The sequence below is a fragment of the Humulus lupulus genome, chromosome X (assembly GCF_963169125.1).
Source record: "Humulus lupulus chromosome X, drHumLupu1.1, whole genome shotgun sequence".
NCBI lineage: Eukaryota > Viridiplantae > Streptophyta > Magnoliopsida > Rosales > Cannabaceae > Humulus > Humulus lupulus.
In genome coordinates this window covers 100,596,662-100,621,407 of record NC_084802.1, presented here as the reverse complement: position 1 = coordinate 100,621,407, position 24,746 = coordinate 100,596,662, and the positions used below count along the sequence as shown (strand labels likewise).

General features: G+C 45.6%; 1 protein-coding gene across 1 annotated transcript; it reads right to left on the bottom strand.

Annotated features, from left to right (window-relative positions):
• Positions 1–19,777: 19,777 nt before the first annotated feature.
• Positions 19,778–20,754, bottom strand: LOC133806106 (uncharacterized). Its single transcript, XM_062244239.1, has 2 exons — positions 19,890–20,754; positions 19,778–19,785 (listed from the first exon to the last, which is right to left on the bottom strand). The coding sequence occupies exons 1-2, from the start codon at positions 20,752–20,754 to the stop codon at positions 19,778–19,780; spliced, it is 873 nt and encodes a 290-aa protein (XP_062100223.1).
• Positions 20,755–24,746: the final 3,992 nt, after the last annotated feature.

Genomic DNA, 24,746 nt, shown 5'->3' with positions numbered 1-24,746 from the left:
ATATAAAAATCAGATGAGTGATCAAAGAACTTGGGTTCAATGAGTTTCACTAATCTCTGAAGAACAATACAATATTACTAGGAACATTTCTATAGTCTCGAATGATTCAAAAGCCAAAAAAGTCCCCTCCCTTGAGCTCTCTCTTGCTATTTATAGGCTCAAGGGGGATTACAAAAGATTGTTACAGATTTTCTTTCCTGAATAACCGGATACTCAGGAGATTGTGTGAGATAAATTCGGGATTCACAAAGATCTTCCCATTAATGTTGCCTTGTATGCAGAACCATCGACCAGGCTGGTCGCAGGTAAGGCAGGTTCGCACTGCTTCTAATGTGTCTTCTGGTCGATACTCTAGTAGAACGTTTCCAGGTGTCAGCCACGTGTCCAGGGATCACTTGCCACGTCACCAATGCTAATTTTTTGGATAACATTTGCCCCCCAAGTTTGTTTACTACGAGCAGTAAATAAACTTTTGAACGAACGACTCTTCAGTAACCCCGCCTGACGTGTCAGAGCCCTTCGTGTGTTCTTGAAAAAAGTAACCCACTTCTGTCTAATCATATCCTTTCGGTTCCCCAGAAAAGATTTTGACGGCCATCTCGCTTCCCCATATTTTGAAAAAAGGGAAACTGATGATTACATCTTTTTAATGCCACAGACAAACTTATATAAGACATTCGAAATCTTTATTTTCTTTTTACGCACGCCATCGTCTTCACCAGAAAACCTAAAATCCAGAGCTCTTAACGTTCCCGAAGACCGTTCCCCCTGTACTTTCAGGACCCCGTCCGAGAGCCCCTTGATCTCCGAAGACCCTTCTTCCATCTTTATGATCACTTTTCTTGGTAAGTTTTCGAGTTCCCACGCTTCTAATTTTTCGTGGTGCATGCTTCTGAATGTGTACTGTTTGAGTTTTATCTGTTTCTGGTTTGAGATGCTTGTAGACAGAATATTTTGTAGGCACAATAGAGTTACGAGTTAGTTTAAAATCCAGGATCATGCTTTTTAGGACGTAAAATCGAAGTAAAAATTCGATCTTTAAGCTAGTTGAAAAAATAAGTTTTTCCCGTCCTAAGGGGAGTTGAAAAAGCTTTTTCAGAAAACTTTTTACTTTCACCCTTTGATCCGTTTATCAAACTGTTCGTGTAGAGAAATTTAGCTTTTTGTTAGAATGCTGTTGTATAAAAGCTTAACTTTTATACTCGACCAGCGTTATTCTAAAAAGCTTTTAAAAGTTTTCTATTCTCTCCTCCCCATTCTTCTGTATGCAGACTTTAAATTCCAGATTTGTGGGGAGGTGAAAGGCCTATTGACGACGACCTTCTTGCCCAGCTGCTCGAGGGAGAAGAACAACCAGCTGACCGTGTCCACGAGATCCCTTTTTCGCGATCCTCTTCCAGACCCCATTCTTCTCCTCCAATGGCCCGTTCCAAATCTTCAGGCAAGAAAAGAACCGAGTCTGAAAACAACCCAAATTCTCCTGCTCGGCCTGATTCGCAGGCAAGGGCTCCCTCGACCAGTGGTCGAGAAAATCTTGCTCCTGACCCTAATATCCAAATCAGGGCCAGCCCTCGCCATCAGAACTTGCCTGATGTCGAGTGGTATACTTCCCCGACCAGTTCAGTGACTCTTCGGATGATTGCTAACTGCTTCAGGAGATTCCCTCTCATAGGGGTTTCCATTATACGTCCTGCCGCAGACCAGAGGGCTAACCTCCCCCGAGGTGTAAACATCGCCTGGTCTCGGTATCATATTGAGGCGGGAGCTTATCTCCCTCTTCATCCCTTTTTTGTGGGGGTGGCCAATTATTTTGGTGTTGCCCCCTTCCAAATAACTCCAAACGGATATAGAATGCTGGCCGCACTCTATATCATGTATAAACTTAAGAAATGGCCAGAACCTTCACCCCACGAGGTCAACTATCTCTTTGACCTCAAGTCTAACCCGCAACAACACGGAACGGGTTTCTTCCATTTTTGTCACCAGGAAACCAATCGAACATTCCTGAGTGACACTACGCATATCTCGAATGTGGGGCAGTATAATAAGGAGCACTTCCTTACCCCGGACATAACCAACAACAACCTGGCCTTCACCCGAGGAGGTAAGTGCTTGTCTCCAACTGGTCGATACTTTTCGTCGATGTGTTCCCTTCCATTTTTCTTAAACTATAATATGTTTTTCAGGCCCCTGGTTACGCCCGACCCCAACACCAGACATGGTGTTGAGGTCCAACACTTTGGCCAGGATTTCTGACGCAGCAAAAAGCATCAAGACCCTGGTGACTGAAGAAAACTTGAGGCTGTCTGGCCTCCTTGCTCCTCGCCATGAAACTAGAGGGTCCGTGGTGGACGAAGCCACTGCTGAGGGGGTTTACGAGCAGCAACCTCTTGTGTCTCCTCCTCGGAGGAGGCCAACGGGGATTACTATTAGGGAGCCCACGGGAAATCCTTCCGCAGAAAGGCCTTCTGCTCCCCAAGGCAAGGGGAAAACAAAAGGCCAAAGAGCCAACTGTGGACTTGGGAGAGTCCTCTGATGAGAACGGTAACACTATTTTACTTTTAAATGGTTTGCCAATTCCCTGTCATTTGTTCGACGGGGAAGGCAACTTTACATATACTCCAAAATTAGGGCTAGACTTCTTCATGCCAGATAATGAGTATATGACTAATAGAGTCAATAGTGTAGCGACCAGTAGTTGTAGCTCGGGTATTCACTTTGTTACCTCTTTTCTGTTGTATAATAACCTTTCACCTGCCTCTTGTCTTATCATTTTCCTGTGTTTACTTGCATGCAGACATGGCCACTCCCAACATTTTTGACATGTATCAGGCTGAGGAGGAGGAGGAAGTTCCTCAACTCCACCAGAGGTCCAAAAGGAGAATTGGCGAATCCAGCCGAGGTCCTCCAGCCAAGAAGGGTCGAACAGAAGACCTTCCCAAGGACGTGCCAACTGGGCAAACTTCTGCCCATCCACCAGCTCCTACTGAGAAGCAGACCCCTCTTGCCCCGCCAAATCCTCCGGCTGCGCCCACCAGAGAGGAAATTACTTGTGAAGAAGCTCTCGGGGCCAAACTCATGAGCCGTGCCCTTCGATCCGCCAAGGATCGCCTTGAACGCATCAATAAAAGTGACCGCGTCAAGGATGCAATGGTCAAGGCTGAAAACATGGGGGCCGACCAGGTTCTGAACAGGACTTTGAATGAAATCTCCAGTGTGAGTACTTCTTCACTTCTTAAGCCTTAGTCTTTTATTCTTCACGGAAGGCTCTAACTTTTTCCTTTATTCACAGGCTTTGCTGTCTGCTATCACTGCTCGTACCCGTGTCCAGGCTTCCATCGAGCAGGCTAAGGCAAAGGCCACCGAGAGGCATCAGGTGAAGGCGGCTGAGGAGCTTTCGGCTGCAGAGGCTAGGCACGCCAAGGAGTTGGAGGCAATGGCTCGAGAGAGGGACGCTGCGGTGACTAAGCTGTCAGAAGCTGAAGCTGCAAAGGAAGCTGCAATAAAGTCGCGGCAGCAGTATCGAGATGCTAGTGTAACCCATCTTCGCGAAATCAAAAGCCTGGAAGAGACGCTCAAGCCCAAGGATGAGGGCATTGCCACTCTTGAAGGCAAAGTGAAGCAGCTGGAGCTTGACAACTCCAAAAATCTGGAGAGGTACAAGAGGACGATGCTATGATGTTTCTACAATTTCTGGAAACACAATCAGGGTGCCAACTTCAGCTATCTTTCGGAGGAAGTCAGGACTGCCGAGTTGGCCCGCTGCACTGCCCAACTGGCCGAAGAGGAGGCAAGAGCGAGGACCCCCGCCTCTCCCAGTATTGTTGCTGTAGAAGAAGAAGAAGTTGTTGAGGATGCGACCAACCAGGATGCTGCTCAGGACCCTCCAGCCCCAAATGCCTCTTAAACTTTTCCTTTAGTTTTTTTTCTTTCTTTTTGGCTACACGACCCACGGGTCGTGATGTAAAGACAATATATTTTCGTTTTAAATTTTGCTGCACGGGCAGTAAATCTTTTTCCTTTTACTTGAACAGTTACATCCAAGCAGCGATGCTTGCGGTGTAAAGGCTTAAATCTTGATGCTATAATATCTTTATTTATTATAACATTTATCCGTATGACCGAACTTAGCATAGTACTTTGGCATGATTTAACAAACATAAATTTTGAAAAATACTCTAAGTACTGTAGCATGCTTTCACTCATTTTGTTCATGTGTTTACATACCTTGCGAGCATGCTTTGTTATCGATGTGCCTTATATGCCCCCCAAGTGATCGAGGAGCTTTAGGTCCTTGGTCACTTGCCCTGACCATGGCCTGTTCGAACATTCCTGTTCGTATGAAAAATGATACTTGTAATAAAGCAAAACAACACACATAATGAACAAATACTTGTAAATTTAAATTCAAAATGGTTGGCAAGAACGACTGGCTGCGCACAGTCCCTTATAATCTCGTATTAAAAATGGACTAATCATGTCTTTACGGGTGATTCTATAATAGAACCTTACATATACGAGCAGTTAGCCATACAACGTGGCTAACCCTCTTTGCAAAACTTGTAAAAATTGAAATTTAATACAAGCCAGTCCTTTATAAAGGACTGTTTACTGATAATACTTGCGCAGGTGTTCTCCATTCCAATAGCGTGGAACGAGATCTCCGTTTAAGCGTGCAAGTTTGTAGGTGCCTGGATGAAGGACTTCTTCAATTTGGTAAGGTCCTTCCCAATTGGGTTCGAGAACTCCAGCAGTAGGGTCGCGGGTATTTAAGAAAACTCGTCGTAACACCAAGTCACCGACGTTGAATTTTCTTTCTTTAACTTTGGAGTTAAAATACCGGGCGACTTTTTGCTGGTATGCAGCAACTCGGAGCTGAGATTTTTCTCGTATCTCATCGATTGAGTCTAGGGACTCCATCATTAGCTGGGTGTTTTGATTCTGGTCGTAAGTCAAACGCCGATGTGAGGGGGGGTCTAACTCAACAGGCAACATAGCCTCATACCCATAGGCTAAGGAAAATGGAGTATGTCCTGTCGCTGTTCGGTGAGACGTTCTATACGACCAGAGGACTTCAAGCAACTGCTCTGGCCATGCTCCTTTAGCTTCCTCAAGTCTTTTCTTTAGGGTGTCTTTAAGGGTTTTATTCACTGCTTTGACCTGCCCATTCGCCTGGGGGTGTGCGACTGAAGAAAAGCTTTTAATAACTCCATGTCTTTCGCAGAAATCGGTGAATAAATCGCTGTCAAATTGGGTTCCATTGTCTGAAACTATCTTTTTGGGCAAACCATACCGATAGACAATGTTTTTAATGACAAAGTCGAGAACTTTCTTGGTCGTGATGGTTGCAAGTGGTTTAGCTTCGGCCCATTTGGTGAAGTAATCAACTGCCACAACTGCGTATTTCACTCCGCCTTTCCCTATAGGTAGGGATCCAATCAAATCTATCCCCCATACTGCAAAAGACCACGGACTCTGCATTTGTTTCAGTTCGTTTGGAGCTGCTCGCAGAATCTTTGAGAACCTTTGACACTTATCGCACCTTCGTACAAATTCCATGGAATCCTCGTTCATCATTGGCCAGAAGTAGCCCTACCTTAGAATCTTTTTTGCCAAACTCTGCCCCCCAGCATGATCCCCACAGAAGCCTTCATGCACCTCTTTCATGAGTTCCTTAGCTTTTTCTTGTGTAACGCACCTGAGTAGTGGCATCGAATATCCTCTTCGGTACATCACACCATCGACCAGTATGTATCTAGCAGCTCGCCTTTGTAGAGTCCTAGCCTTGTTCCTATCTGTTGGCAGCGTACCGTTCATCAGATACTCCAAGAAAGGACCCATCCACGTATCTTCCATCCGAATCTCCATACTGGATTCCGTGGTTTGTATGCTCGGCTTACTCATTCTTTCTACTAGCACGATGTTCAAGGTGTCAGCATCCTTTGCGCTCGCGAGTTTGGCTAAGGCATCTGCGTTTGAATTCTGATCTCGTGGGATTTGCTGGAGGGTGTACTTCGTTAACTGGGCTAACAAGTCTTTTGTTTTATTTAAGTAGGCCACCATTTTCAACCCTCGCGCTTGGTATTCTCCCAGAACCTGATTCACCACCAGCTGTGAATCACTGTAGATATCAAGCGTCTTTATGCTCATATCCTTTGCCATTCTCAATCCAGCGAGGAGTGCTTCGTATTCCGCTTCATTATTTGATGTAGTGAAGTCGAACCTGATGGCGCAGTGAAATCGATGCCCTTCCAGCGTTATCAATATCACTCCCGCTCCAGCGTGGGATTCGTTGGATGAGCCATCCGTGAATAACTTCCACGAAGGAGTTTTATCTTGAAGCACAGGTGCTTCAGGCTGTTTGCACTGCTCGTTGTATGGGAGTTCGGTGAACTCTATAATAAGATCGGCCAAGACTTGTCCCTTTACTGCTTCTCGCGGTGAATAAGTTATATCGAACTGCCCTAGTTTGACTGCCCATTTTAACAATCGCCCCGCCGCCTCAGGTTTTTGGAGGACTTGCCGAAGGGGCTGGTCAGTTAGAACTGTGATAGGATGGGCTTGGAAGTAAGGACATAACTTTCTAGAGGCTAGAATTAGGCAATATGCTAACCTTTCGATTGGCGGATATCGTAATTCTTCACCGATCAGCCTCTTGCTGACATAATAGACTGCTTTCTGTACGCCTTCTTCCTCCCGTAAAAGTACCGCGCTAGCAGCAACTTCGGTAGTCGCCAGATAAATGAACAAAGTTTCTCCTTCGATCGGCTTCGACAAGATGGGAGGTTGTGCCATATGAGCTTTCAACGCCTGGAATGCTTGCTCGCAGTCTTCCGTCCATTCAAACTTCTTATTCCCCCTAAGTAGATTGAAGAATGGGACGCACTTGTCTGTTGATTTCGAAATGAATCTACTTAGGGCCGCGATCCTCCCGGTCAAACTTTGTACATCTTTGATCTTTTCTGGCGACTTCATGTCGATCAGAGCTTTTATCTTGTCGGGATTGGCCTCGATTCCTCTTGAGTTCACGATAAATCCCAAAAACTTCCCTGATCCGACTCCAAAGGAACACTTGAGGGGATTCAACTTCATCTGGTACTTGTTTAACACATCAAAGCACTCTTGTAAATCCCTCACATGTCCTTCTGCCTTCTTAGACTTTACCAGCATGTCATCCACATATACCTCCATGTTTACACCGATTAGCTCCTTAAACATGTGGTTGACAAGCCGTTGGTAAGTCGGACCTGCATTTTTCAGTCCGAAGGGCATTACTTTGTAACAGTACAAGCCCGTATCGGTCCGAAAGCTGGTGTGATCCTCATCAGGGGGATGCATGCTAATCTGCTTGTAGCCTGAATATGCATCCATGAATGAGAGGATCTCATGTCCTGCAGTAGCATCGACCAACTGGTCGATCCTTGGGAGTGAGAAGCAGTCTTTTGGGCAGGCTTTATTGAGGTCTGAAAAATCCACACAGGTCCGCCACTTGCCGTTAGGCTTGGGGACCAGCACCGGATTGGAGACCCATGTCGGATAAAAAGCCACCCGTATGAACCCATTCTCCTTTAGCCTTTCGACTTCTTCTTTTAAGGCTCGTGATCTGTCTTTATCAAGCAGCCTTCTCTTTTGTTGCACGGGTGGAAAGGTTTTGTCTATATTCAGGACATGGCTGATTACTGCAGGATCTATCCCAACCATGTCTTTATGCGACCAGGCGAAGACCTTCTGGTTTTTTCGCAGGAATTCCACCAGTGCGTGCTTCGTGGTAGGCTCTAAGTTTTTCCCAACCTTTACGACTTTGGTTGGGTCTTCTTTGTCGAGTTGGACCTCCTCCAGGTCCTTGACGGGTCCAACATTTTCTTCAAAATCCCCAAAGCGAGGATCCAGATCTCCATCCTCACTTTGGGCAACACCTTATTTGGTGACTTCATCACCGGATTGGGCTTGCGTATCAACTGCCATCGGCAATCTATCTGGGGTAGTGCTCCTCGGCGTTCCACTTTTTGCCTTTGTGATCGAGGTGTTATAGCACTCCTTGGCTTCCCTTTGGTTTCCCGAAACGCGTCCTACCCCCGCGTCTGTCGGGAACTTCATGGCTAGGTGCCACATAGAGAAGACGATCCGTAGATCAACCAGTATGGGCCTTCCAATAACGGCGTTGTACGCCGAAGGACAATCGACCACTACAAAAGTGGAGAGTAATGTCCTTGTTGCAGGCGCTGTACCCGTCGTTACTGGGAGTTTGATCAATCCGGCTGGGGCGAGTCCTTCTCCAGAGAAGCCGTATATCGTTTGATTGCAGGGCTCCAAGTCCTTCACGGACAATTTCATGCGTTCCAGTGTTGATTTATACAGGATATTCACTGAACTTCCTGTATCGACCAGTACCCTCTTCACCATCATATTGGCCATCTGGACGTCCAATACCAGTGGATCGGAATGTGGGAACCTGACGTGTTGGGCGTTGTCATCAGAGAAGGTTATCTCTCCTCCCTCTGACCGATACTTTTTTGGTGCACGGTCCTCCACAGTCATCATCTCGATGTCCTGGTCGTGGCGCAGAGTCCGAGCATATCGTTCTCTGGCCTTTCCGCTATTTCCCGCGAGGTGCGAGCCTCCATAGATGGTTAAGAGTGTTCCACCCACGGGGGCAAGCTGTAATGGTGGTGAGCGTTGGCGTGTGGGCGCCTGCTCGTTGCCACCTGTAGCTTCTCGTTGGGAACTTCCCGAGGCCCGTATGTATCTTCTCAAGTGTCCTTGTCTAATAAGGAACTCGATTTTGTCTTTTAACTGGTTGCATTCATTAGTGTCATGTCCGTAGTCATTATGGTAACGACAGAACTTGGTGGTGTCTCTTTTCGAAATGCCTTTTTGAATGGGCCCAGGTTTCTTGTAAGGCACACTGGAACTCGTGGCCTGGTAAACCTCTCCCCGAGACTCAACAAGGACAGTGTAGTTAGTGAACCGAGGTTCATATCGATTACCCTTGGCTCGTTTGTTGTCGGAGGTGGAAGGCTCGTTATACGGCCGTTTTCCACCGTTCTTGCCATTACCGTTGCCGTTCTCGTTTCCTTTGCCGTTGCCACTAGGTTTGGACCCATTGGCGGCCTTGGTGGGTTCGGAAGCCTTCTTATCCTTTCCTGAGGGCTTTCCATCATCGGAAATGGCCTCTTCAAGCTTGATATAGCGATCAGCTCGATCCAAAAATTCTTGGGTAGTTCTCACCCCTTCCTTTCGGAGACTCTTCCAGAGGGGAGAACGACATTTTACTCCTGCAGTTATGGCCATCATCTTCCCTTCGTCCCCGACCGTCTTCGCTCCAGCTGCTGCTCGCATAAAACGTTGGATGTAGTCTTTCACTGACTCCCCATCCTGCTGGCGAATTTTGACTAGCTGGTTTGCTTCGGTCGGGTGTATACGACCGGCATAGAACTGTCCGTAGAACTCCCGTATGAACATTTCCCAGGAAACAATGCTTGCGGGAGGGAATTTGAAGAACCACTCCTGCGCAGCTTCAGAAAGTGTTGCAGGGAAGATCCTGCACCGAGCGTCTTCGGACACTTTCTGAATGTCCATTTGAATTTCAAACTTATTGACATGCGAGACTGGGTCTCCATATCCGTCAAAGTTTGGAAGCGTAGGCATCTTGAATTTGCTGGGAGTTTCAGCGTTAGCTATCCTTTGTACAAAAGGAGTGCCTTTCCTCCTATCGTGGTCGATGTATGAAGTCCTTCCCCCGACCAGTTGCTGCACAACCTGGTTGAGGGCGTCTATCTGGGCCTGCACAGCGGCAGGAATCGCTGTGGCCTCTGTTGCCGGGGGGACGTTCTCGCCATGCCTCTCACGGTGATCATTGAGTACATCTCTCAGGTCCTCTTCTCTTCTCCGCTGCTCGCTACCCCCGAGTCGGTTGAAGACATTATTTTGTCTGGGCTGCCCCCCAGCATCCTGTCTATTTGGTTGGTCATCTTGAGGTACCTGGCTCCTACCTTTACCTCTTTCTTCATTCCTCCCACCGGAATTTCCTTTGCCTGAGTCGGCCTCATTATATCCGTGGCCATCTCTGAACCTCGACTGGCTATGGTGAGATCGACTGTTCCCTCGATGTCCGTTCCTGACTGAACCATCCCGAGCATTAGAGGGTGGCCTGCGCTGGTCGTGGTGTCCCCGTGCATCATCGTGCCATGGGGGGCCCTGGACCGCAGAGCCTAACTCTGAGTCCCTCCTGTTGCCAGGAGGGTACTGACCTCTGTTCGGTAGGTTCGGCCCATCATCCCTACGGCGCCTAGGGCTGCGAGGCTGATGCTTGGCCCTATTCTGCCTCTGTTGCGGGGGATTACCCTGAGCATCTTGGGAGGGTGGCTGTGCCTCAGGATCCAGTGGGACATCGTCATGGGGCATCTGAGGCTGCTCAGGCCTTTGCGGACTCGAAGGCTGGATCGGTGGGCTTGGATTTGGACCCCTCTGGGGTGGTCCATTCACTGGTTGGTCAGGCTGCGAGGCAGGTGCAGCCTGATTTCTAGCCAATAGTAAGGCTGCCTCGAGGGCTGCCATGGCTTCGCTCTGGCAGCGGTCTGCCTCCACCTGCGTTTCGCTCAATTCCGCGCGCTGCCGCTCAATCTCCTACTGCTGCCGCGCCATAACCTCAGCGGCAGTTTCTTGACTGGCCCTCAGACTAGCCAATTCTTCCTGAAACGCACCCAAGGTACTCTTCAGCATTGCATCATCCATTTCCTCCTCCTCAAAGTCCAGTTGTGGCTCATCCTCTGCCATGCTTGCAGGAGGAGGAGGAGGAGGAGGAGGAGGAGGAGGCGGGTTTGACGGTGCAGCGGCGGCCGCCTGTCTAGTTTTCTTTCCAGCTTTCGCCATTAGTTTTCTCAACAATGATAAATCAAGCTCTCAATGAAAGCACCAGAATGTTGACCCACGATTTGGCCAACTGACAAGGAGTCAGAATATGCTTGATATTAATGAAAGTAGTGAGAAGAACGTAATGACAAAAGTAAATAAGACACAATATTTTATAGTGGTTCGGCCCCAGGATCTGGTAATGACCTACGTCCACTTAGGTTGATATTGATATAAAAATCAGATGAGTGATCAAAGAACTTGGGTTCAATGAGTTTCACTAATCTCTGAAGAACAATACAATATTACTAGGAGAATTACTATAGTCTCGAATGATTCAAAAGCCAAAAAAGTCCCCTCCCTTGAGCTATCTCTTGCTATTTATAGGCTCAAGGGGGATTACAAAAGATTGTTACAGATTTTCTTTCCTGAATAACCGGATACTCAGGAGATTGTGTGAGATAAATTCGAGATTCACAAAGATCTTCCCATTAATGTTGCCTTGTATGCGGAACCATCGACCAGGCTGGTCGCAGGTAAGGCAGGTTCGCACTGCTTCTAATGTGTCTTCTGGTCGATACTCTAGTAGAACGTTTCCAGGTGTCAGCCACGTGTCCAGGGATCACTTGCCACGTCACCAATGCTAATTTTTTGGATAACAAGGATATTTAAACATTTTAAAATTTAAAAAATAACAGATTAATTTCAGAAAAAATTAAAAAAAAATTATGGACCAATCAGGCGGGGACACGTGGCGTCAAACGAGGGCTGCCGGGCTGGACTGTATGGAACCGTATGGATCCGTCCATATGGCGTCCGTACGACGTCCGGCAGCAGCTCGGTGGTCGGCCTCGGAGGAGCAGTGGCTGAAATTTGAATCCCGGGCTTCGTTTTGACTTTTGTGTGATCAGAATTACAATTTTATGGTGTCAAAAACCAAATAAAATTACATAAATCCTATGCCCTTTAATGGCTTACACATTGATCTAATCATAAACAAATCCTAACCCAAAAACACCATACAATTAACGATTCAACATTCCCACGCATTTAATCACATTAAGCCATCCATTCATTCATAAAAAAAAATAAATGCATAAAATTAAACCCACACAGATTCAATACATATATATGTGAAGATGGTTCTGGTACCATTTGTTGGTTTTTATTGATCAAAACAGAGATTATACGCAGCAGAACAACAATCAAATTGTTAGATTAATCCCATAAGATTTCTAGATCTACTTCTTCATATGCATATATATATTGAATCAAGGACATGAATAGACAAATTACCTCAGGTCCTTCCTTGCGGCTATCTTTTCGTATGGCTAAATCCTCGAGATCTCACACCAAGATCTTCCAAAATGTTCTCAGGCACACAAAGAACGAGTGTGGGCTCACTATACAAATAATAGGCAATAAACTATTTATCAGATGTTCTCAACACATGAGATCCGATAAAGTTTTGGACCTAGGTTTTGTGAAGAACAGTGACTTTTGTTTATGTCACTGTTCTCTTTCTCTGAGAGAGATTCCTAGATATTTTTCTATCCCTGAAAAGTTACATTCTCTGAAAAACTGATATGATATCCTATATTTAATATATCCAATATATTAAAATATTTGTTATTTTAAACAAATTCAAAATAACTGATCAGTTATCATAATTTTGTTTAAATAATAATATTTTAATCATATTAAAATATCTCATTATTTGTTTAATATTTGAATAACTAAAATTGTGGAATCAAGAGACTGAGTACACTCTCTTATGCGTGTAGCACAGTGCCTGTGCACTGTGCCACACGTGTACCACATGCCTGTGATGGCATGTGATTTTTCCTAATTTTTATTATTATTTAAATACCAAAAATCCCAAAAATAAATTAATTCAAAATTAATTATATTTTTGTTAAATCAAATAATTAATTAATTCTTAATTAATTAATTACACATAATTAAACAATAATTATGTTTGATACATAGACAAATATTTTACTTATCAGATAAGTCCTTTTTGCCCATTTTTGTATTTACCTTTGTCAGTGTTTGTTTGAGCCATTTCGGGGACCATGGACCTATAACATTAAGCTCCAATAAATTGAAACTAAATAATTAAACTCTTTAATTATAATAGTTAAGTTATTAATTATGATATTACTCCACTATAAATTCAGAATTGCACTCTTTATGTTATAGATATACTTTTACAGAAATCTTTTTCTTAAGTCGTCCATTGATATAGCCATCTTACAATAGTTCAACCCTCTAATTAATTAGTTCATAAATTAGAATGGAAGAATTACCATTTAACCTTTCTAATTTACTTCTTATTCCTTAAGTACCATTAATTCACTAGTGAATAATTAATCTATAATCTAATTATAGATTTGAGCTCAAAATCATTCAGTTCTAGAATTAACCCTTAAGGGAACTAATATACGATCTGTTAGGAAAGATTAGATTCTGTATTGTTGATACATGTTCCCAGCCATCCATGATATTAAATCTCCAAAACAAAATTCATTAGCCTCATTCTTTGAAGATACCTTAACGAATGAATCAAAAGATTAATAAACATGAACAGGAGTTCATGAACACTCAGGATTTAGGTTGATCTATAAATGATCACCGGTTATGATATGAATTACAAGTCTTTATTGTTAAATGGTTTTTGGATAAAGACTCTAATTCATATCGGTCCATGTCATATATAATCATATTATATAAAGCACCATTACCGAGATATCTTTCCACATCAATAATCCGAATCTAGATTATTTGTATCATTATGATACTCAGTAAACCGTACTTACAACTCCAATTAAAGAATTCTATAACTTTAATTTGTTGTTGTTGACTATTTTTATTCATTCATGTGATCTTAATTCTCTCGTACTAATACAAGATCACATCCTCAATAATGAATATGGAATTTTTCTGATATTTTCAAAATTATTCAAACAATAATTTAACAATCTATATATAACAATAATAATAAACCATTGATATTTATTTATTCATAGAAAAACAATTGTCTTTACATGCTTTTAGGACACACTCCTAACAGATATTACTGATAATATTTCTTCAGGTGTATAGCATTCCAAGTCCGTGGGACTGCTTCTCCATTAAGCCGGGCTAGCTTGAAGGTTCCTTCTTTCACGACCTCTGTTATTTGATAGGGCCCTTCCTAGTTTGGTCCCAACACTCCGTCCTTGGGGTCCTTACCGGCTAAGAAGACTCTTCTGAGTATCAGGTCGCCTATGTTTCTGGACCTTTGAGTTGAAATAACGAGTGATCTTTTGTTGATAATGCGTGAGCTCTAGCTGTGAAGCTTCTCATTTTTTGTCAATTAGGTCGAGGGACGCGCAGAGAAATTCGTCGTTCCGGTCTTGGTCAAATGTCTGTAATCTGTATGAGGCTACCTTTACTTCGACAGGAAGGACGACCTCACTCCCGAAAGCCAGGGAGAAAGGAGTGTGACCCATCGAAGTTCGGTGCGAGGTCCGGTATGCCCACAGTACCTGGGGGAGCTGTTCGGGCCAAACTCCCTTGGCTTCATCTAGTCTCTTCTTAAGGCTTGCTTTTAGCGTCTTATTGACAGCCTCAACCAGCCCATTGGCCTGGAGATAGGCTACGGAGGAGAAGCTTTTAACTATGTCGTGCCTCTCGCAGAATTCGGTGAAAAGTTCGTTATCGAACTGCGTTCCGTTATCTGATACAATCTTCTTTGGTAGCCCGAACCGGCAAACAATATTCTTGAACACAAAGTCGAGGACCCTATTTGAAGTGATCGTCGCCAGGGGCTCTGCTTCTGCCCACTTTGTGAAATAGTCGATAGCCACCACCGTGTAGCGAACTCCTCCTTTTCCAGTAGTGAGGGCACCAACCAGGTCAATCCCCCAGACTGCGAATGGCCATGGGGACGAGATCATCTTCATCTCGACTGGAGGAGCCTGGGAAATTGTGGCGAATCGCTGGCACTTGTTACATTTTTGGACGTAGGAGATCGAATCCTTTGACAGAGTGGGCCAATAATACCCTTGCCTTAATATCTTCAGGGCCAGGTTTTGCCCCCCAGCGTGATCTCCGCAAAAGCCCTCGTGCACCTCCTGCAAAATGATCTTCGCCTCTCTTGGAAGAACACACCGTAGGAGAGGTAAAGAGAGGCCACGCCGGTATAATATCCCATCTATCACAGTATACCTCGGAGCCTGGTAAAGTACCCTCCTTGCGTCATTTTGCCCCTCGGGTAACTTCCCTGCTGTGAGATACTCGAGGATGGGAGTCATCCAAGTCGGTCTGGCGTCGATCATCTCGACCTCCGCCTCAATTTCCTCTATGCTTGGTCTTTCCAAGAACTCTACCAGCACCAGCCCCAAAGTCTCCGCCTCCCCAGAGGTAGCAAGCTTTGCCAGGGCGTCCGCGTTGGCATTCTGTTCCCGAGGTATCTGCTCGATTGAGCCGCGCTCAAATGTAGATAGCTCTTTCTTTACGTTGGCTAGGTAAGCATCCATCTTGGTTCCCCGTGCTTGGTATTCTCCTAACACTTGGTTTACCATGAGCTGGGAATCGCTGTAACATTGGACGGAGCTGGCCCTCAGCTCCTGGGCCACTCTTAGCCCAGCTAATAAAGCTTCATATTCGGCCTTGTTGTTGGACGCTTTGAATCCAAATCGTAATGTCGAGTGGAATCGATGTCCCTCTGGGGATATCAATATGATTCCGGCCCCGGAGCCGTTCTTGTTAGACGAGCCATCTACGAAGACTTTCCATGAGGTTTTAGCTGATTCTTCCACCGGGTTTTGTCGGAATCCTGTGCATTTTGCCACAAAATCAGCCAGGCTTGGCTTTTTATAGCAGTTCATGGCATGTACAGTATCTCAAATGGGCTGAGCTCGATAGCCCACTTCAACAGACGTCCTGATGCTTCAGGTTTTCGCAAAACCTGCCTTAAAGGCTGATCGGTTATGACGTGTATTGAGTGGGACTGGAAATACGGTTTGAGCTTTAGGGAGGCCATAATAAGGCAGAAGGCCATCTTTTCCATCAACGGATACTGGGATTCAGCTCTGAGAAGCCTCTTCCTGATGTAACAGACTGGCTTTTGAGACCGGTCTTCTTCTCGGACTAGTACGACGCTAGCCGCATCTTCCGTGATAGCTAGGTACAGGAAAAGAGGTTCTCCTGCCGTTGGTTTAAACATTACGGGCGGCTCGGTTAAATGTGCTTTTTGGTTGAGAAGGCACGTTCGCATTTCTCGGTCCACTCGAATTTTTTATTTCCCCGGAGCAGGTTGTAGAATGGCAAACACTTGTCGGTAGATTTAGAAATAAACCGATTAAGGGCCGCCACCCTTCTTGTCAGACTTTGAACGTCTTTTCGTGATCGGGGTGAGGGCATCTCGAGTAACGACCTGGTCTTATCGGGGTTCGCTTCTATTCCCCTGGTATTGACGATGAAACCCAGGAATTTTCCTGACGCAACCCCGAAAGTACACTTTTGGGGATTTCGCCTCATGTCGTATTCCCTCAAAATCTTAAAGCATTCCTCCAGATCGGAGATATGGTTATCGGCAGTTTTTGACTTGACCAACATGTCATCAACATACACTTCCATATTTTTCCCGATCTGATTGGTAAACATCCTATTTACCAACCTCTGGTACGTAGCTCTTGCGTTTTTCAGCCCGAAAGGCATGACCTTGTAACAATAAACGTTAGTTGGGGTCATGAAGCTAGTGTGTTCCTGGTCTGCTGGATTCATGGCGGTCTGGTTATAGCCTGAGTATGCAACCATAAAAGACATGATCTCGTGCCCCGCCGTGGCATCTACCAATTGGTTAATCCTTGGCAAGGGGAAGCAATCTTTGGGGCAGGCTTTATTCAGATCGAAAAAGTCGATGCAAGTCCGTCATTTCCCATTGGGCTTCAAGACCAATACAGGATTGGCGACCCAGATTGGGAACTTTGCTTCGCGGATAAAGCCGCACTTTAAGAGCCGGGCTACTTCCTCCTCTAGTGCCTCAGCTTGGGTTGTTCCTAGGCGCCTTTGTTTCTAGGACTTTGCAGGCACGTTTTTATCCAAGTGGAGGGTGTGCATGATGACTCTCGGGCTGATCCCTATCATGTGTCCATGAGACCAAGCGAACACATCTAGATTTTCTTGCAGAAACCTAATCAGCTCTGCCTTCCTTTCACAACATAGGTTTTTCCCGAGCTTCACCACCTTCGAGGGGTCTTGTGGGTCGATATTTACCTCCTCGAGCTCTTCGATGGCCTGGAGCTCGGATCTATCCTTGCCTACTCTGGGGTCGATATCATTATTTAAGATGATACCCTCCCCTCTAACATTCTGAGGTTTTTCTATCTTAGGACTAGGTACAATTTCTTGAGATTCCTCACTCCCGCCCTGGATGGTCATCGTTTGCTGCCCGGGTCTTGATTTTCCCTTCATAGAAATGCTATAGCATTCCCTGGAAGCAATCTGATCGCCTCGCACCGTGCATATCCCTGTGGAAGAGGGGAATTTTAGTGCGAGGTGGCAGATGGAGGTTATGGCTTCAAACGCTATCAATGTAGGTCGACCCAAAATAGCATTGTACGCGGCGGGACAATCGATGAACACAAATTCGAGGAGTTTCGAGATAGTCCGGGGTCCCTCTCCCAAGGTAATCACCAGCTCAATTATTCCTATTGCTGCCGACCCTTCTCCAGAAAATCCATATATCATCATGGAGGTCGCTTTCAACTCGGTGACAGATAAACCCATCTTTTCCAGCGTAGACCGAAACAGCAGGTTCATCGAGCTACCATTATTGACCAGTATCCTCCTAACTCTCCGGTTGGCGAGCTGGGCGGCTATGACCAGAGGGTCATTATGGGGGAACTGGACGTGACTGACATCTTCCTCGGTGAATATGATTGGTTTCCTCTCCAGTCATTGCTGTTTGGGTAGATGCTGCTCTGGGACAAACTCCACTCCGTTATGAGCTTTCAATTCATTGATATATCTCTTCTGGGCGCCTCTACTCGTGCCGGCCAGATGGGGGCCTTCGGAGATCGTGGAGATCTCTCCTCCTATTACAGGAGCAGGGGTGTCCTGATTTATCCGTGACCCGGGCTGACTTATCGGAGCTTCTGAAGCTGGTTGACCGGCGGGAACTCTATTCTGCGCATACTGAGCCAAGGGTCCGGCTCTGATGAGAGTCTCGATCTCATCCTTTCGATGCCTACAATCGTCAGTGTTGTGGCCAATGTTGTTGTGGAATCGACAAAACTTGGAGGGGTCCCGCTTAGCCTTCTGGTGCTTCAAAGGCTCCGACTTCTTCCAGGGAAGGCAAGCAGAGTTTGCTAGGAAAATGTTCTCCCTAGTGTTTGTGAGCTCGGTATAAGTCGTGTAGACTGGCTTAAAGTTTTCTGTGGGCTTATTCTTCTTCAGGCCGTGCTGGCCGCCCTCGCCCCTCCCTTTTCTCTTGCCCCCACCCAATTGGTTATTTTGTGTAACGGTTTGGGTTGCTTTCACGACATCCATTCCCACTCCAGCAGGCTGATCAGAGGCTTGGCTGGTTCCCGCAACCGATGCTTGTGCCTCCTCCAGGTTTATCCATCCTTGGGCCTTGTTTAGGAACTCGTCCACGGTGCTGACACCTTTTCTCTGTATCTCTTTCCAGAGTCCGCCCCCAATGAGGATCCCAGTCCTCAAGGCCATATGCTTGGAACTATCGTCCGCGTCTCTGGCTCGAGCCACGACGTTGGAAAATTTGCTCAGGTAAGCTTTCAAAGGGTCCTCAGGCTGCTGCTTTATGTTTGCCAGGGTGTCAGCTTTGATGCGGGCAGCCTGAGAAGCTCGGAATGCCCTCTTGAAGTCGGGAGAAAAAGTTTTCCACGAGCTGATGGGCTGCTATTTATTCTGTTTGAACCATTGCCTAGCCGACCCAGTCAAGGTGGAAGGAAATATTAAACACCTTAGCTTGGGACTGATATTGTGGGCCATCATCAGGGTGTTGAACATACCCAAATGATATGACGGGTCCCAGTCTCCATCGAATTTGGATAAGTGAGGCATACGGAAACCAGGTGGATACGCCGTGGCTACTATGCTGGGGGCGAAGATCTCGAGTTCATCCCCCGAGTCGTACTCATCTTTTTCTTTTTTCGATAGGAGCTTCTTCATCTTTAACGTTTTACCTAATTAGTTTTGAGCCATTGTAAGGAATTCTTTAAACTTCTCAAATGTTTTCAGATATCCTATGCATTAGGTAAAAACATGAGTATCTCAAGTAGTCATCAATGAAAGTGTCAAAATACTAATAACCACCCCTCACTTGAACATTCAGCCGTCCACAGATATCTGAATGAACCAGCCCTAGTGGTTCTATGGCCCTTTCTCCTTTTTTAGAGAATGGATGCTTGATCATTTTACCCTCGAGACAAGAGTTGTAGACATGTAGGTCACCCATTGTGAGTTCTTTCAAAGGCCCAACCTTTGTTAGTCTTTTGATCCTATCATAGTTAATATGACCAAGTCGGAGATGCCAAAGATACGTCATGCTATCGTTATCGATCTTTTGTCGTTTGGCAGTCCTAGATCTAGCTACCTTAAATAACTCGTTATTAAAAGCAGAGGGTTCGATAGGTCGTAAAAGGTATAGCCCATTTTCCATACATCCAACACACAATTCACACCCATTCAATGAAATTGATATATTAAAACTTGTGAAAGTTACAACAAAATGTTGTTGATGTAATAAAGAAACTGAAATTAATTCTGACTAAAGTTTGGAATAAAATAAACATTATTTACAATTAAATATTTATTTCCAAAATTTAGACGAGCTGATCCTCTTGCTTCAACATTCACAAAATCTCCATTCATGACTTTAAGCTTAAGCTCGCCTTCCTTTACTAGGGTCCAATTGCTAAGTAGCTGCAAAGAAGTGCATACATGGTTAGTGGATCCAGAATCTATGATCTATACATAATTATCACCTTCTAGAACACATGCATCCAAGAAAAAATATTGACAATTACCTTGGGTTCCTCTAGCCGTGAGAGTTGGGCAATCTCTTTTCCAATGCCTAGTCTCCTTACAGTGGAAACATGCTCCTTTGACTTTCTTAGCAGTGGGTTTTTCCCCAGCAGGTTTTGCAGCAACTCCATCTAGTTTTGCAGTAGTTGTGGCCTTGCCCTTCTTGTTCTTTCTCTTATTCCTCTTATTGCTCTTCAAGGATGAGGCTAAGTTGGCTTCTATAGGAGCGACCTCAGTAGCAGCAGCGGGCTTCTTGTCATGTCCCTTACTTGTTCCACCGTTGATAACTTCAAACATTTGAAGCTCGTTCATGAGTTGAGTCATTCCGTACTTAAGTTTGTTTAGTAAGTAGTTGGCGGTGAATGGAAGAAAACTGGGAGCAAGACTATTCAGAATAAGCCCCACTTGAGTTTCCTCGTCTATGGTGGCTCTGTGCAGTTCTGCCTCTTGAAAGCAGTTCATCATCTTGATGAAGTGATCACGAACATGCATTCCAGGCACCGTCCTGACATTAGCATACTTTTTTGTTGCCTCGAAACGAGCTTGTCTAGATTTGTGTCCGAACATTTCCTGAAGCTGCTCCATGATTTCATAGGCAGTTTCAACATCCTCCATCTTCGTCCTTAGCGTGTCTGACATGCTAGCTAGCATGTAATCCTTGGTGTTGTTGTTGGCAGTGAGCCAATGCTCGTACTTCTCCCTTGATTTTATTGAAGATAAATCACCAGGGACGTCAGGGCAAACTTCAGCCATAACAAACTTGGAGTTGTCGCCGATAAACACAATGTTGATGTTTGACTTCCAGTTGGGAAAATTTTCTCCAGTGAGAAGTTCCTTGGAGAGAAGAGAGATAATGAGATTCAACATAGAGCAACAACTATCAATAAGTATAAATCAATGTGTTGTTTAACAAACATTTAATCACATAAACATTCCGAAATAGCTCAAACATATAAAATACACATAGATATGTAAAATACTAAAAAACACATATCTACTATTTCTAAGGTATAACTAGCCATGAATGCATGTGTCCCGGTAGGCGAGAATCACAAATTCACTTAGTTAAATAGAGAAAACATCTCAATTATTAATGGTCTAAAACTATTATTAATAACCTTCTTATTCGAACAAAGTCACGAAATCCAATTATTTCGAACTTTATTAGCTAGACCCACATTTTCGATTATTATAGACTTAGTTCTCATAGTCACCGTAGGGATGAGTCTATAAGGGTTTGATCTATAACTGTTGACGTGGTTCTTCGCCAACAGGTAATTATACGAATAAACGGGATGGATTAGTGCTAAATAGTGAACCGTAATGTGTTAATATTTATATTCCAAACTGACGAAATTAGTATGGTGGGAAGGTTATCACCCCTTCTTTTTAGGTGGTTCGAAGGTTAAAATCCCTCTAGTCCATCAGTCAATATTATTGATATCTCTTGAGTATTCCTTACAGGGTGTTTCTTTACAATCAAAATGCCAACCTCTTGCAATGCCCAGGGTCTCCCTATTTATAGGGAGAGGATATCTGGGTGTTGGTAAAGAGGGTCATCCCGTGACCTTCTTACCCATCATGTCACCTCTATGACACTTATGATTAATTCCTAAAACCTGACAATGAAGTGTTGTCTAATCAATAGGTAAGGGGGATAATGGGCCGCATGGCCCAAACCAGTCATAGGGTGCCTGAACACGCACGTTTATGTTGTGTGTCCGAGAATTCAGGAATGGAGTAGATACGTGATGTCTGATATGCGCACGTTTACATTGCGTGGTTGGCTTCACAAATGGTTGGGGGTGCCAGATGTATGCCGCACCTTGAGCTTGATGTAGTGCCAGCTCGTGATATCCATACTGCTGACTCGATGCCTTCGAGCATACTTGCTAGCCCTTTGATTAGCTCGGGCTAAAGAGGTGGAGACTCATAACAGCAGCTCCGGGTAGACGGTTTCCACGTGGCGGATTGAATTATGCCCTTTTCCAGCTCGCTAATAACTCGTAGATATTTAGGGCGTACATTTGCCCCCAAGCCCCTGCTCGTGACACGTGACGTCACCTGTGGCCACAGTGGGGGCTTTTAGGCTTCTTTTTTGACTCTTCATGTCCCACCTATTGCGTTGGTATCAGATATGTAGAACATCATGGTTGGTGACGGTCCGTCTTCCGAGAATCGCATTAAATGGCCTAGCCTATCTTCGGCCGTCGTTTCGTCTTTCGAGTTGTGACCCTCGTATCTCGCATTAAGATGATCGAACGGTCCTCGCTCCTTTTCCTTTTATGTATATATAAGGTTGGCCTCCTTTCACATGAGCCACCCTTTATTTGAAATTTTTTCCTCATCTTCTCTCTTCTTAGCCTCAGAAGCCTTTTTCCTTCCGGTTATCGTTCCAGAAGTCTCTGCGTTCCAGACACAAGGGTTTCTCCATGACTCCAGTTCTAAAGGCTCCACTAGGATTCCGACTCCTACGCCCATTTCGATTTTTACACTGCAAAAAACTCTGTAAGTCCTCTGCCTGCTGTACGTTTAGATGTTTTCGTTTCTCTTGTTTAGGTAAACTTCTTTCTTAGTCACACATTGTAGGTTGTTTTTTATTTTTGGCTGGTGTTTTGTGCGTAGGTTTTTATCCTAGGGGTATCGACCGTATGAGAATATGTTTAGGAATGTGACGCATAGGACAAGATAATTCTGGGGTGGCTTTTCTGGGTAATCTTTTGAAATGCCTGCTTGGAGAGGGGAAGGCGATAGGTTTCTGGGGTGCAAAACCGGGTAGCTTAGGAATCACGCTTCCCAGGTGGTTTTGCTTTTTGAAACTTTCCCTCCAAGGCAAGCATTATCCTGACCCTCCTGACACATGGATCCCGAGCAATCAGGGATCCGTTGGGAATGCTGGCGCGTGTTCATAGAACTGTGTGGCCTCACGCACCGGGGGCTGAGATTACCTCAGCCCGTGTAAGGAAAATCATTTCTCGCGCTAGATTCCCTTTCCTATTTTTAGGTCGCCTTTCTAAACTTTCTTCATCTTTGTTTGTTAGGCGACTAGATGGGACCCAGGAAGAGCATGCCCAAAAAGAGCGCCGCCGGCTTGTCATCTCAGCAGGCCAGCAAGGGGAAGGAGGTGGTAGCGGAATCCCCTATTCTCCACTTCGGTCCCACCGTGGAGAAAAAGGTCGAGGTGGAATCTGACACCTTCTTCGAGGCCGAGAGGATTGTCTCGAAGGTTATAACTCAGGGGAAGGTCAACAAGATCCTGCTATCCCACAACATCGAAATAGGGACAGGCGCTCTTGTTGCCTGACCTCCCATCGAGGGCGAGCGGAGCTGCACACCGCTCGATGAGGAGTTCGCGGCCTGGAGCGACGAACACCTCAAGGCCGGGGCCTTTCTTCCTCTGGACCAGTACTTCACGGACTTCCTAAACTTCGTGAAGCTGGCCCCCTTTCAACTCCCCCTAACTCCTACCGCCTGTTAGCGGGGCTGAGGTACCTGTTCCTGAAGCAGGAATGGGAGGTCCCTACACTGGTGGACATTCTCTATTTCTTCTGCCTCAAAGCCAGCCCGGATCAACGGGGGCGAGGCGACGGGTTCTATTACTTAACCTATTTTCCCTACTCTGCCGCAGTCATCGAGCTGTTCAGCCACCCCAACGACTTCAAGGACCAGTTCTTTATGTTGACGGGGTTTCGCAACTACGACCATCACTACTTCAACCATCCTGGTAAGTTCTTTCTATCCTTAGCTCGCAAAATCATCGCTGACTTGTTTCTTTCCATGTGTATTGACTTGAATACCATCGTGCAACTATTTTTGCGAGGACGGCTAAATCGGTGACCCTCCGGGGTCCATATGAAACTTTGGCGGGGCTCCCTCCAAGCGAAGATGCCCCCACCTCCCCCGCGACCTTCAGTCTCTAACCGGGAACTGGAGGTACCAACTGGGACCTTGCCAGCTCCGGTTCCCACCGTGCGAATCCCAGTCAACACTCAGGCCCTAGAGAAAATCCCCGAGGCCTTTCGAGGGACGGTTTATGAAGCCGCGACCTATATGGTGGATCATTGCTGCAATGCCACCCCAAGGGACTTGCGGGAGATTGAGACGAGGAGCCCCGAGAACTTTATGGAGTCTTCACTGGGGATGACCCTCACGGTATGTTTGCTTAATCAATGGTTCTCTTCGCTTTTTCTAAAGCACATGCCTTATCATATTTTGACCTTCCAGGTGGCTTTGGCCCTACACCAAGGCTACCCTGACGGCCTCCAGGGAAAGCGAGAAGGTCGCGCAGGCCGCCTTGGTTGCTGCGCAGGCTGATCTGGAGGCAAACCGGGCTAAGCTACTGGAGGTCGAGGCTACACAGGTTGCCTTGGATGCTGCGAAGGTCAAGCTTGAGGAGGCCAAGGCCGCCCTTGTGGCAGAGAGGGCATCTTCCAGCTCCTCCATGGAGGCCATGCTGTATCATTACTGGGCCTTCAACTAGGATGGTGATTTTTCCTTCCTGGGACCGGAGGTGTGGGAGCCCTTCCTCGAGAAGTTTAAGGTTCGACTTCAGCAGGAGGCGCCCTCTGAGACTGGGGAGACTTCCGCTGCAGCCGAGTAGGATGCCGAAGGGGTGACTTCGTCGGAGTGGCCTGAAGGGGCCTAGGACTTTTGATCCTTCTCTTTTTTATTCTTTATTTGTAATCTTCTACCACAAGGTTTTCTCTTCTCGAGACAATTGGTTTCCCCAGATTTCACTTTAATCTATTTTTTACCTTTATCGTTACTCATTTTCAACGCATTTGGTAAGAACTTAGTTTCTGTTAGTGTTTTTATTGATATCTCGTGCTTTTTTTTATAAAAATTTCAGTCAATCAATT

Excerpts from the sequence above, each read along its gene's own strand:
- LOC133806106 (XM_062244239.1), bottom strand. The coding sequence starts at position 20,754 with ATGTTGAATCTCATTATCTCTCTTCTCTCCAAGGAACTTCTCACTGGA.